This window comes from Pelophylax lessonae, assembly GCF_965119305.1.
Source record: "Pelophylax lessonae genome assembly, chromosome: 6".
NCBI classification, from domain to species: domain Eukaryota; kingdom Metazoa; phylum Chordata; class Amphibia; order Anura; family Ranidae; genus Pelophylax; species Pelophylax lessonae.
In genome coordinates, this window is record NC_138773.1 from 162,642,286 (window position 1) to 162,657,124 (window position 14,839).

The following is a 14,839-nucleotide window of genomic DNA, read 5'->3' on the forward strand; positions in this document are numbered from 1 at the left end:
TCAGAATTACAAGATAAGCGTTTATTTGAATGAACATGTCTTAGAAGTAATCTTCAGGATACCTGTGTCCACATTAATAAAGTATAATATTAGAAAGCCAGGAAAGCTGGTCCAAAGCCTGTTGCTGGAGACGCTGTCCCAGAAGCAAGAGCAACATGACCAGATTTACATTATGGACTTTCGTACTATTTTTTGACTATTGAGAACTAAGATCCTAATTTTTTTTGGCTGTTTTGCCTCTTATTATTATTATTATGGAGTTATTACATCCAGAACAAGTGATGAACTGCCGATACTGAGATCCAGAAATGTGGACTGCAGAGATGGAGATGGTCTTTTCAAAGAGTTTTTTTTTTTTCAGAAAGCAATGACTAAAGCTCCAAATATTAAAGGAGATTACACATAAACCATTATTTTAGGTGTAGCCTCGCTTTACTGGCCACAAGAGGGCATCTGTTACCTTTATGAGGAGTTCATGCGTAATCTTCATTAGCAACTGTAAATAGATGTATATATATATATATATATATATATATATATAGTGGTATGAGATTTTGGATTTTGTGTTTTACTAATAGTTTAAAATAGTTAGATGTACCGTTTGTGTGAACACAGTTTGCGGGTTTTAGTATAAGAAATTAATTGATTTACCAGTTCCTTTTGAAGTGCAGGAATGTTAGGTTGGGCTAAACATGTGTGTGTCCCCAAAGATGCTCTGTTATTTACCTGTCGTATACTTCAAAGACGATCTCTTTAGTTATGCAATTAAGGTGGCCATCTGTTCAGGAATGGACAATTTGCCCAGGACATGACCTTGCATTCCTAATGCCCCATTCAGAAGAAGGTTACCTGGCATTATTATCCCCCCCTCCCCCAGAGAGGTGATGCTAGTGACTTATGCTAAAGCTAGGGGATGTGGAAATTGTCCAATCCTGGATGGGATATGCCCGGAGGGAGGAGAGGGGTAAGATAGCTCCACCAATCGGGATGGCCCTATGAACGTCTATGAGAGTTAGGTTTATATTTGTTTAACCACTTGCCGACCGCCGCACGACTATCTACGGCGGCAGTCAGCCCCTCACAGGCAAAGTGACGTAGGTCTACGTCGCTCGCCTGTGAGGGTTTAGGGAGCGAGCGCGCGCCGCCGGAGGCGCGCTCCCGCTCCCGCGTGGTCACGGACCCCCCCGCGCGTGTGACCGGCGGACCCGATCGCCGCTGGCCACTCTGCGATCGGCGGGGGAGAGGGAGAAAGTCAGCCAGCTTGTGTAAACAAGCTGCCTGTCATTCTCCTCTCTGTATGAGAGATGATCACATGGATCTACTATGTAGATCCATTGATCACTCTGCATACAGTTGAAGCCACAGCCAATGACAGTTAGAATCACGCCCCTAGGGACACACACAGCCCCTCCCTCTCAAATAAAGTTAACCCCTTCACTACCAGTGCATTTTTACAGTAACAGTGCATATATATAGCACTGATTACTGTAGAAATGTCACTGGTAACCCCAAAAGTGTCAAAAATGTCAGTCAAGGGTCCGATCTGTCCGCCGCAATGTCGCAGTACCGCAAAAAAAATCGCAGATCGCCGCCATTACGCGTTAAAAAAAAAACAACAAAAATGACAAAAATTTTTCCCTTTGTTAGTAAACGCAATAACTTTTGCGCAAACCAATCAAAATACGCTTTTTGCGATTTTTTTTACCAAACATAGATAGCATAAAACAAATTGGCCGAAAATATTAAAAAATTTTGATTTTTACATTTTTTTTGGGGGGAATTTCATATAAAAAAAGGGAAAAATATTGCTATTTTTGCAAAATTTACGCTCTTTTTTTGTTTATAGCGCGTGATCAAAGTATCGCACAGGTGATCAAATACCACCAAAAGAAAGCTCTGTTTGTGGGAAAAAAAGGACGCCAAATTCGTTTAGGTACAGCGTCGCACGACCGCGCAATTGTCCGTTAAAGTCACGCAGTGCCGAATCGCAAAATACCCTCTGGTCGTTTAGCAGCCAAATCCTCCGGGGCTTAAGTGGTTAAGTCACGGCAGAAAGAACGCTCTGGAACACCAAACTAGAATGGGGTCCACATGTGCAGTAGCATGGTAATTATGGAAGATACCTCTTGTACTTATAGCGGAGTTCCAGCCTCAAAATCCCCTTTGGGCCATCCGCTTGCTCAGTGTCACCTAAAAAAATGGATAGTCCAGATTTTTTTTTTCAATTACTTACCTTGATATTGAAGAAAATATACTTTCCTTTCTTCCACTTCCTCCCTTTGCGGTCGTGGCCAGCGCCATCACTTCCTGCTTGCATTGATTCCTGGGAGCTGAACGTCATCGCTCCCATGAATCAATGCGCCTGCACCGGCCCTGCTCGTCAGTTCCGATGCAGGCACTTCATTCCCTGCTAAACAGCTTCTGGGCATGCCGGGATGACGCGCCTGCACTGGAATTGACGAGCGGGGCCACTGCAGGGCATTGTGGGACCAAAGAGGACGCGGAAGAGGATGCCGAAGAGGACGCACTGGCTTCAGCTGCCCACACCTGAGATGGCAGTGCTGGACAAGACATTTTCAAGGTAAGTATTTCTTTTAAAAGGTAAGTGCAACCTGGGACAGTTCAGAGGCTATCCATTATAAAATGTACTAGCCCTGACTGTCCCGGGGGTATTTTTATTGAAAAATAGTTTCCGAGGCTGGAACTCCGCTTTAAATCTAATTGTTTATCTTATGTCTTTTCTCTTTCCTTATTTGTATTTAGTAATATATTGAAGCTCTCTTAACATTGTTTCTTCTATGTAACTAGATAGATTTGTTTTTGTTAGACTTTCATACTATTTACCAATACATTTCTGTTGTTGTGTTAAAGCTTTCACTCATGGTCAACTAACTCTCATTTACCAAATCATATCAGGAAAATATGAAATAGCACAATATATAGGATTGGGTAACACTATTTAAACCATCAATGGTGTTACTCCTTTCAGCTTCCCTAGTGTTGTTAATCTTCCACTTAAAAGACCCAAATCTCACCTGGGTTGCAAACAGCAGCCTTATTTAAATCCTCCAATCAAGCTGTGCCCAACATACATAGTGATCATGATGTAATCACATTTGCCACAAATTACATAGGAGAGAAGCATGTTGGTATAAAAATAACTCTAACTACAAAAAAAAGCAAACTTCAAAAAGCTGAAATCCTTACTGCATAACACTCAATGGGACCAAATATTTGCAACAAAGTGCACACTAGGCAATGTTTAAAGATGAATTAAACATAAATTGTGATGTACTGTTTACTCTAAGGTCTCTGAAGAGGACACATGTCCATGATTTGAGGTTAGAAGAAACATTAGATTGAGGAAAGGGATCTTTACTGTAGAGCAGTGAAATGTGGAACTCCTTCTCTCAAAAAGGGGCATTAGCTAAGTGTATTGTCAACTTCAAAAACTTTTAGATGTCTTCCTCAGAAAGTAGAATATGCAAGGCTATGGGAATTGTTAGGAAAAAAAAGGTCACACATGTACATACATACACACAAACAGGTTGAAATGTACGTAATTATGTAACTATATTTAGTCAATTACATCATCCTTGATCCCCGCATCTTTTATTACAAATAGGAAGCCAGCAAGAATCTGTCATTTAGCAGTGGTACTGCTACTGGCACTAACTGAAAGAGTCTCTGGTTGCTTACATACAAGGGGCCTGTCATTTAGTGAAAGCTACTACCTGGCTGCTGTTAGTAATCAAAGTCACTTTCAGAGGATTATCATATGCAGATTTCAGTTATCACCAAAGCATGCTATTTGAAGGATTTGTGTATTTAAACTGCATTCAAAATTCTCTCTCTGCTAAATAATATGTGTATAAGAAATGTCTGCATCAGTATATGTCTTCCATTGCAGTGCTCAGCTACCCATGGTTAAAGCTTGCAAAGTAGCCTTGAAAAAGGTGGAAAAAAATACAAAATTCAGAACTAAAAGACTTTAATTTATTTTGATGCTACAAGGATGTTCATTGTTTGAAAACGTTTCGCCAGATTCATCACATGCACACCGAATTACCTTTTCCCTGTTTGCTCATCACCATTTAAACCCAACTGATGTTCTAAGTTTTCAAAGTTTAAAAAATGTGAAAAATTGTATATCACAGTGTAGAACAAAAATGAGGATACTAGTATCTAGTGGAAAGCATTCTAAAACCTTTGCTTTTCTTTATTATGTTGTTTCATAATGTATAGTTAACGCAGTAAATAAACACCCAGAACATCATTTGTACATTTTAAGACTAAGCTTTTATTTTTTTTTTCATATTACAAACCACTGTAGTGATATAAACACTCATTTCTAAAGACAGATATATGCATTTTCTGAGTTTGCAGATTTTTTTGATAATTTGTTTTTGAAGTCACTATAATTCACACATGGCATTTTATAATTTATTTTATATTTTATATTTTCAGTGAATATTTACATACATGAAAACATTCCAAATATATATTATTAAAAAAAAAAATAAAAAACACAAATAAAGCTATTTCAGACAAACACATTTAATTTTTTCTAATTAATGGAAGATTCAGTCAGGGACACATGGATACCTCTTTTTTTCCCAACTAATATCATTATATAATTTATCTGCCTTTCTTATTGAGAATAAATATACCACTCAGTCACATCACATGTGTTAAATAAATTTGATTAAAATCACTATCTGTATGAGATGTCTTAAAAAACGATGCAAACCCCCACTGTTGATTTAAGAGGTGATGCCGATCAATTAAAAAAATATTGTCTTTCTTTTTCCCCAGTGTTACAGTACATTTTAAATTGGATTTGCATATAGTTTAAATATACTGAAGGGAATATCCCTTTTTTTACTGAAAATAAGACACACAGTACAGTAAGTTATATCTTATCTGTTTGTACCTTTTCTTTATAATTTTAACATACAGTATAAGATACTCTCTATACTTAGAAACAGTGCTGAAAACATCTCATGTTTTGTGGATCTTTATTGATGTATGTTCAACTGATCATACTTGCATGCACATACGATGACAAAGAGAAAATCTGGTCACAAACACTTGTATCTGAAGCAGTTTATAGCAAGTTGGTAGAGTCACAGCAGTGAGTTAAAAATTGAATACAGTGATGGTCTCTCTGGACCGGCACAGTACATATGAAGATATTATTTGCAATTAAAAAATGTAAAGGGCTTCATAGCCAGGTTTAGTCCTTACCTCCCATCTTAATTTATTTTTGTTATTTTTTTTAATAATTTGTACAAATACAAATACAAGAACAAACCCTTTCATGACCACCATTGCTCTGGTTAGTTCATAAACAGGACACCATGTAAAGAATCTACACAAATGCACAGACAAACTGCAATTTTTCAGTATCTTGACAAAGAGAATTGTATCCTTATCTTTAATACACATACAAACTACTCCTTATTTATAGAACCATCACTGCTCTGTGTAGGTGATTTTTAGACTTAGCAGTACATTTTTCCTCAAACATGTTTTTAGGTTTTTGTTTCTCAACATTTATCCATTTATTTGTTTGCAAAAGTAAAGAAGTAGACATGTGTCCTCTATGTGTTGTACCACTGGTTTAGTTCCTGTTTAGAAAAGCAAACTTTTTTTGCATATATCATACTTAATAACAGTCAAACATATCAATAAAGTGGGATATTAATTTGCATATTGGTTAATACATTACTGATATGTTGGTTTACTAAGTATCATAAAATGGTCTCTTGGGAACTATTCAAAAAGAATATTTTGTTTGTTAATATGTTTGGCTCAAAATATTCATTTGTTTTATATATAAGAGTCTGGTGATTGCTAGTATTAGGCCACTTATTAACTATAAAAATACAGGATAACATTCTTCATGTACGACAGCAAGTTATCACTGGTGTTGTTTGCTCTTTTTTATTATGGAATACCATTGAATGTAAACATATCATTTTAATTTGCTCTATGGAATGCTCTGCATAAATCACAAGATATACATGCATCTTGATCACAAATGAGTGCTTTATGTGATGACTGGCTTTACAAATATGAAAAATGGACAGTGTTTCACAGTACACAAAACAAAAAAATAAAAGTTCAAAAATAAAGCAATTAAATTAAATAATGGTCTAATATATACCAAATTTTATTTTGGTAAAATGTCCTCTTTAAATATAGTGCACTAAACCATTTTACCAGTAAACTACCATTAACTTAAAAAAAAAAAATGAAGACACACTTAGGTTATACAAATAAATTGTTTCCCAGTGTGAAAAATGGGTTATGGAAGATGGTGGTTTATTAGCTATATAATTTCACTATACAGAAATATAATCCATATAGTCTAGAAAACATGGATCCTAAACAGGACTGCTTAGCATTAGCAATAATAAACATTGTCGCCTGTTTGTCAATTCTTTTGTAATTAACTGACATACAGTAATTCAAGTCTCTCTCCTAATTAAAACGTAAACAGGAGTAGAAGAACTCTGTCAAACTGAAAAATTGCAGATTGCTTACACAATATAATGTTTTCAAAAAAATACCAAGCAGTTGAAAATACCTTGATTATCTCTACTTAATGATTGCAATACTTGTAAAATGTTTATATAAATCTCAATATATTTAATATGTAATTCCATAAAAATGATACTTTTCTCTATTAGATGTTCTACTAGGCTAAAACTAAAGCATTATAGGCTGCATATTTTTTTTTTCTTTTTAGAACTTAACAACTCCACTGCACAGATGTAAATTTTTACTGGTACAAACAATTTAATTTTTAATTACTTTCCTTTTACAACTTTCAAAAAAAAAGAAAAAGTAGAAACAGTGCTTTTTGAATCTTTTTAATAACATTCCCCCTCCCACGTTATAAAAATCAGCAATGATATCAATAATTTAATATATTGGAAGAAATATAAAAAGAATGTAAATGACCTACCTAGCTTTTTTTTTCTTTTTTTTTTTCTTTTTGCTTTTTTATATTTTCATACATTTTAATTTTTTTCGCTTTTATTTTTTCTTTTTTTAAACCGTTATACATGAACATAGTAATTGTAATAGCTGAATACTATCTGATGGAATACTTAAAAAGGGGTACGCTACAATAGTATTTCATCAGGTTGTATATACAAAGAATCAGAATCACAAATTTAACACAACCTTTGGCTCTGGACAATAAATAAATAATTTAGGACAGTCACTGAATGAGTTTTAGTGCAGTGGCAACCTTTTTGCTTTGATGTATCAGCATTTTAGCCCTCCCTAATAAACTGAGTTACATGTAAATGAAGATATGACTACTATAGTCACTTACACGCTTGCAAAATGTGATAATTCCAGTAGCTTAATAATTTCGCATATATAATTGGTTTACACTCTTGATTGTGGCCTTAAAATATTTTTATTCATATCTACAGTAGTAGATCTCTAGGTCAACCACAAAAAATCTACAGCCAACAATCAACTACAGAACCTTCATAAATTAAAGACCCACAATATTAAAATACACAGAACAAAATATCTGAGGTATAAGATAAAAAATGTAATGTTTCTCTTTTTGAGTTTTGTTTAGTTATTTAGAGTTGCTAAAATGATGCACTACTGCATGTATTGCAATACCCAGGCCTCGGAAAGCTTCTTTTTTCCCCCACACTGGAAGAGTTATATGGTTTTGTCATTTAGTATGGAGCAAAACGGCTGTATCCCCCTCGGTATATACTAGCCTGTAATGAAGAAAGAACGAGACCGACATCATCAGCATGGCTCCTAGTCTTGGCATCAGTGAAGGGTGCAAAAGCATTCTGAAACAAAGCAATTTAATGGATTTGTTTTTGAGGTTCCTTTTCAAACAATTAAATGTATAAAATATTACAGTTTCCCACCCACAACTAAATGTCAAATGCATAGCAGAATATAGAATAAAATAAAAACCACAACAACAACATTATCAAAGCAATAAGTTATATTTATATATGTCTTGCATACATTAAAAAAATCTTTACATTGGGTGTGTTTATTAGACAATATAGAAAAATATTATGGATTGGCATCGAAGAATAATTCTACCTATAATAAAAATTCTGCACCTACTGAAAATAACTTTTTAAATCTGAACTGCACCTAAAACTTTTAATACATGTTAATGTCTCTGAAATATTTAAAAAAAAAAATGTTTGTACTAAAATATAGTAAAAAATAAACAGAAGACTTACCATGGCACCAACGCCGTAGGTGGCTGTTGGAGCAAGTGTGTGGTGGTAGGGGTCGGTAGCATAAACTCGTCCGTAACTAAAATTAGAATTAAGATATGGATTCAATTAGTATGTAAAATAATCAGCACAAATAACAATAGTTCTCTACGTCTCTCAAGAAAAAGTCAATAAAGGAATGGAACAACATACATTTACAGTGTGAAAAACACTTTTTGGGTAGTGTGACAATTACCTTTATAGAAGATAGAACATATTATCAGCACATCATGCATGTGGCTATTATTAAAGAGTGTTTGTGAAAATTTGGGCAAGCATGACAACATTAATTGTTCAGGCAATCATGACTCGAGTCTGCATCCACCACATCCTTATGCAGTAACATATGCAGTGACATGATTGGCTAATTTGGCCTTGACACCATATATGGGCAATAACATTGACCAAATAGGGCCCTGAGACCATATTTGGGCAATAATATTGACCAAATATGGTCATTGCCATCTTTGGACAATGATGTTGCACTAACCTCAGCCTTTATTGCTGATGTAACAGAAAAAGGTAAATAGAAGCACCAAACTCCCCTTAAAATTCATACCAGATCTGAAGGGCCTATTATGAATTATGGATGGATCCCCTCTACACCATTTTTAGTTGTGAGGTGTCCCATTAACATCTATACTAGACCCCTGAAGCGACTATGAGCTGTTGTTTTACCAGCAGTTTTAACACACTTTTTTTCTATGTAAATGCAAACGTTTTTTCTGCAGTAGGTTGTATACGTTGCACAGATGTTTTTCTTCACAGGCAGTGTCACCGCATACCCAGGCATGTTATTTAACCGGTTGCTGACCGCCCGCCGCAGTTATACTGTAGCAGGCAGTCGCTCCTGCGTGAACCGAAGTAAGTATACATCGATCGCGCGCCTTCAGCTAGGGGACGAGAGCACGCTGCTGGTAATGGCAGCACGTTTCCGCCCCCGCTCATCAGCGGGGTCTCTGATGCATGGGGCAGGTGGCTCCGATTGCCACCTGACACCCTCGATTGTTCCCTGCTGAGAGAGAAGAACGGTCAGTTATTGTAAACATAGCTGACCATTCTTCTCCCTGGAATGATAACAGAGTTCCTGTGATCCTTCTATATAGGAACACAGGTCTCTGTGATCATTTCGTAAGCCATGTCCCGCCCTTAGGTACACATTTAACTGCTTGATCACCTACAGTGTTAACCCCTTCCCTGCCAGTGTCATTATTACAGTAACAGTGCATATTTTTAGCACTAATTACTGTAGTAATGTCACTGGTCCCCACAAAAGTGTCAAAAATGTCAGTCAGGGGTCCGATCTGTCCCCGCAATATCGCAGTCCCGCCATTACTAGTAAAAAAAAAAAAAAGACATGAATCTTTCCCGTAGTTAGTAGACACAATAACTTTTGCGCAAACCAATAAAAATATGCTTATTGAAATTTTTTTTACCAAAAATATGTAGCAGAAAACAAATTGGCCCTAAATGTTAAAAAAAATTAGATTTTAAATTTTTTTGTGGTAATGTTGTATAGCAGAATGTGAAAAATATTGTTTTTTTTTTCAGAATTGTAGCTTTTTTTATTTATAGCGCAAAAACTAAAAATCGCACAGGTGATCAAATACCACCAAAAGAAAGCTCTATGTGGGAAAGAAAAGGACACCAATTTTAATTAGGTACAGCGTCGCAGTAACGAAGTGACGAATCGCAAAATATGGCCTGGTCATTAAGGGGGCAAATCCTTCCGGTCCAAAAGTGGTTAATGGAGTTTTGCATTTTTATGTTTCACTTTAAGAATTATTAAAATCACAGTTCCCATGAAATAGAGATTTATTTATTTTTACTTTGGTGCATTTCCCCCAGGACAGGACCCAGCTCCCCATGCCATTTGTTTGAAAATCCCTTTCCTATTTGCCTTTAAAATAGTCACTGTCATTTGTCCCCCATTGAATTCAACTGAGTTCAGATTTGACATCTGAACTTTAGTAATGTTCACTAAGCCTGCTTCCAGCCACTAGTGGTTATTGCATGCTTGTGAAGAGGTCATGGGCTGCTTTGAAGCTACTTAAGCTTGCTGTGATATGCTGTGATGTGAAAGCTTTTAACAAGCTTTAAATTTTTACACTGGGTATTTGCTGCAGTCTCTCCATACTCTCCAAACTATGGACCCCACCCTCTGTTATCTGCTGTCAATTGTCCGACAGGTGGATCTGATGTGAACTAGTCTCTCAGAGTTTCCCATCAGGCTCCATTAACTGTCAGTGTGCTCCTTCATCATTGGTTGATATGACACTGTTGGCTATGTAGTCAAAGGTGACATACCAACCAATTATTCATCCTCAGCTCATTCAGCTGCTAAGCAGGAAATTATTATTATTTTTTTTTTTACTTTTAACTTTTTTTTTTAAACAAATGTATTATTATTAATGTAAAGGAATACAAGGTTTAAGAATATTGCATGTACAAACAACATGAAGGCCCATCACATGAGGGAATTCTTGTCATTGTCCACATATGGTCATTGCTCAGCTGCGGTCAACCTCAGCTATTGACTGGGGGATGTCCTGTACATCAGCTGAATGTGGTCAGGAATGAGTAAATGTTTGCTAGAAACCCATGAGCCCAGTGTAGGACACTATCAAATTAAAAATAGAGATGTACCAAACTGTTCGCCGGCGGACAGTTCCCGGTGAACTTAGCATGTTCGCGTTCGCCGCTGCGGGCGAACATATGCGATGTTCGGTCCGCCCCCTATAATACATCATTGAGGCAAACTTTGACCCTGAACTTCACAGTCAGCAGGCACATTTCCAGCCAATCAGCATACCTCCCTCCCACACCCTCCCACCTCCTATAAATAAGCAAGGGCAGCATCCATCTTAGATCATTCTGAAGCAGTGTGTTAGTGAGAGCAGGGAGAGTGTTGCTGCTGCTGCTGTTAATAGCTAGGGACAGTTGTTAGTCAGTGTTCCTGGTCTTGCTAGTCAGTGTTCTTGGTCCACTACTGCTGTAAGGACAGCATCCTGACAGCACCCCAAAAAGCCCTTCTAAGGGCTGGTATTTGTGTAATTTTATATATATATATATATATATATATATATATAGTGTCCCCAAAAGCCCTTTTAAGGGCTGGTAATTGAGTATTTTTTTTTATTTATATATATATATATATATATATATATATATATATATATATATATATAGTGTCCCCAAAAGCCCTTTTTAGGGCTGGTAATTGAGTATTTTTTTTTATATATATATATATATATATATATATATATATATATATATATATCTATTGTACACTGCAGTTGCCTGCCCGCTGTGCGTGAGAGGCCACAGACCCACCACAGACTGTACTGTGTGCACACCACACTCATTTCGGGTGGCACAGGCACAGTACCTTGCATTTTAAAAAATATTTTTTTTTTTCTCTGTCATAATTGCAGTGAGTGCTGTGTCAGGTCCACAGAGTGCACAGTACCCACTGCAGTGCACTGCCCACCACTAATATATATACGGTGGCACAGCATCTTGTTGCAAATTGAAAAAAAAAATATTTTTTATTATTGCAGTTGCCTGGGCTGCCAGTGACTGTCAGGTCCACAGAGTGTACTGTGCCCACTGTAGTGCCACTGCGTGCCCACCCACCACTGATATATATATACGGTGGCACAGCAGCTTGCAAAGTAAGAATATATATATTTTTTTTATAATTGCAGTTGCCTGGGTGCCAGTGACTGTCAGGTCCACAGAGTGTACTGTGCCCACTGCAGTGCCACTGCCCACCCACCACTGATATATACGGTGGCAGGCATGACTTTTTTTGGATTAGTGTCTGGGGGGGTCTAAAAAGCGTACCTGTGAAGTTTCAGCTCTGTAGCATGTCCAGAACCAGAAAAAAAAGATCATATAGGTGTAAAAGGGGTTCCCACCATCCCTGCTCTACTGAAAAATGATCTTTTTTTCTGGTTCTGGACATGCTACAGAGCTGAAACTTCACAGGTACACTTTTTAGACCCCCTAGACACTAAATCACACAAAAAGTTTTTAAAAATTGTCATTTTTGATAGAGAGACAATTATTGGAAAACTTAAAAAAAAAAACTTAAAATAAAAAAAATTTCTTTGGATTTATTGTCTGGGGGGTCTAAAAAGTGTACCTGTGAAGTTTCAGCTCTGTAGTATGTCCAGAACCAGAAAAAAATAGAATTAGGGTTAGGGCTAGGGTTAGAGTTAGGGCTAGGGTTAGGGTCAGGGCTAAGGTTAGGGTTATTTTTAGTGCTTAGGGTTAGAGTTAGAGGGTTAGGGGTAGGGCTACTAACTCTAACCCTAAGTATCTCACCGTAATCTAACCCTAGCCCCTAACACTAAACCTAATCCTAACCCTCTAACCATAACCCTAACCCTCTAACCTTAACCCTAACCCTCTAAGCCTAGCCATAAAAATAACCCTAACCCTAACCCTAACCCTAACCCTAGCCCTAGCCCTAGCCCTAGCCCTAACCCTAACCCTAGCCCTAACCCTAGCCCTAAGCCTAACCCTAGCCCTAACCCTAATTCGTATTTTTTTCTGGTTTCCGGACATGCTACAGAGCTGAAACTTCACAGGTACACTTTTTAGACCCCCCAGATGCTAAATCCAAAGAAATTTTTTATTTTAATTTTTTTTTAATTTTTCCAATCATTGGCTCTCTATCAAAAAGGACAATTTTTAATAACTTTTTGTGTGTCATTTAGTGTCTGGGGGGGGGGGGGGTCTAAAATGTGTACCTGTGAAGTTTCAGCTCTGTAGCATGTCCAGAACCAGAAAAAAAATAGAATTAGGGTTAGGGCTAGGGTTAGGGTTAGGGCTAGGGTTAGGGTCAGGGCTAAGGTTAGGGTCAGAGCTAAGGTTAGGGTTATTTTTAGTGCTTAGGGTTAGAGGGTTAGAGTTAGAGGGGTAGGGGTAGGGCTACTAACTCTAACCCTAAGTATCTCACCATAACCCTAACCCTAGCCCCTAACACTAAACCTAACCCTAACCCTCTAACCATAACCCTAACCTTCTAACCTTAACCCTAACCCTCTAAGCCTGGCCATAAAAATAACCCTAACCCTAAACCTAACCCTAGCCAAAACCCTAACCCTAACTCTAACCCTAACCCTAGCCCTAACCCTAGCCCTAAGCCTAACCCTAGCCCTAACCCTAATTCGTATTTTTTCTGGTTCCGGACATGCTACAGAGCTGAAACTTCACAGGTACACTTTTTAGACCCCCCCAGATGCTAAATCCAAAGAAATTTTTTATTTTTATTTTTTTTTAATTTTAGGGTTAGGTTTATTTTTAGTGCTTAGGGTTAGACGGTTAGGGTTAGAGGCGTAGGGGTAGGGTTACTAACTCTAACCCTAAGTATCTCACCTTAACCCTAACCCTAGCCCCTAACACTAAACCTAACCCTAACCCTTAAAGCCCAGTTCCTGTCCCATTTTGGTCGGTTCTGGTCTGTTTGCGGTTGTTTGCGGTGCGTTAAACGGGGAGTTTGGTCTGTCACTGTGAAGCGGGCGTAACCCTTACACTACCTGATCGATACAACATCATACCTGATCGTATACACACACTGGATGTTTTAAAGCACGTTATTCCAAACAATTTAGGAATGTTAGGTGATTTATGCCCTTTATGGAATAAAACCCGACTCTGCGTCAACTACGTAATTTTCCATGGGAGTTTGGCCATGGATCCCCCTCCGGCATGCCACAGTCCAGGTGTTTGTCCCCTTGAAACAACTTTTCCATTACTATTGTGGCCAGAAAGAGTCCTTGTGGGTTTTAAAATTCGCCTGCCTATTAAAGTCTATGGCGGTTCGCAATGTTCGCCGGTTCGCCGATATTAGGAGAAATTAAAAAAAATAATTAAGGTACACAATGTTTTCCGAACCATGTGTTCTGTGGACTCCACTGGTGATCAAATAAAGATAGTGAATCATGTCTAATTGCCAATAGGCGTTTGTAATTGTAGGTATAATGTACTTTAATAATCTCAACAGCCTCTGATGAATTAGGAGTTAGGTCTGTTTTACAGTGCCTTGCAATCATTCTTGCTGTTAAGAGAGTGGGTTTCACTACATTGTGAAGATATACCGGATAAGTATTAATTCCCAAGTTTATAAAAGCTAAGGATGGTTTTGGAGAAGTAAGAATTCCAATAATGTCTGATATAATTTGGAAAAATTTCTGCCAGAGGCTATTAAGATTTTTACAGTATGATAACGTATGCAATGGATTACTTATAAAACTGGAACTCCTTCAGCTTTGTGATGAGAAAGGCTGGCCATACACAGTTCGAATCTCGGCCATTTCAGCAGGAACTGGCTGATATTAGAACCGGTAATGGACAGGCTGAATTTACCAAATAAATTGATCGATCAACTTGGGTACAACCAGCCTGCTGAATTTTTTTGCAATTATCTCTAGTGGCTGCTACAGCCCCTAGCGATAAACTCTGTCTTCTCCTGGTGAGGATGGCTTCCCCCGCTCGCCCGCCTCCCCCCTTTTTCAGTTTTTTATTTGTTAACAAAGTTTGAAATATCC

At 37.5% G+C, this 14,839-nt stretch overlaps 1 protein-coding gene across 7 annotated transcripts in view; it reads right to left on the reverse strand.

Annotated features, from left to right (window-relative positions):
• Nucleotides 1-4,532: 4,532 nt before the first annotated feature.
• The window catches only part of RBFOX1 (RNA binding fox-1 homolog 1), a 1,110,521-nt gene continuing 1,100,214 nt past the window's right edge, over nucleotides 4,533-14,839 (reverse strand). For 2 of the 7 annotated variants that reach the window (XM_082260839.1, XM_082260837.1), the window contains 2 exons: nucleotides 8,247-8,322; nucleotides 4,535-7,757 (listed from right to left, as the gene is read on the reverse strand). In XM_082260839.1, the coding sequence (XP_082116965.1) occupies nucleotides 7,713-7,757; nucleotides 8,247-8,322 (121 nt within the window). In that variant the 3' untranslated portion in view covers nucleotides 4,535-7,712. Of the gene's footprint in view, nucleotides 7,836-8,246; nucleotides 8,323-14,839 lie in introns of all 7 variants that reach the window. The other 5 variants (XM_082260840.1, XM_082260841.1, XM_082260836.1 and 2 more) reach the window with 5 other exon arrangements.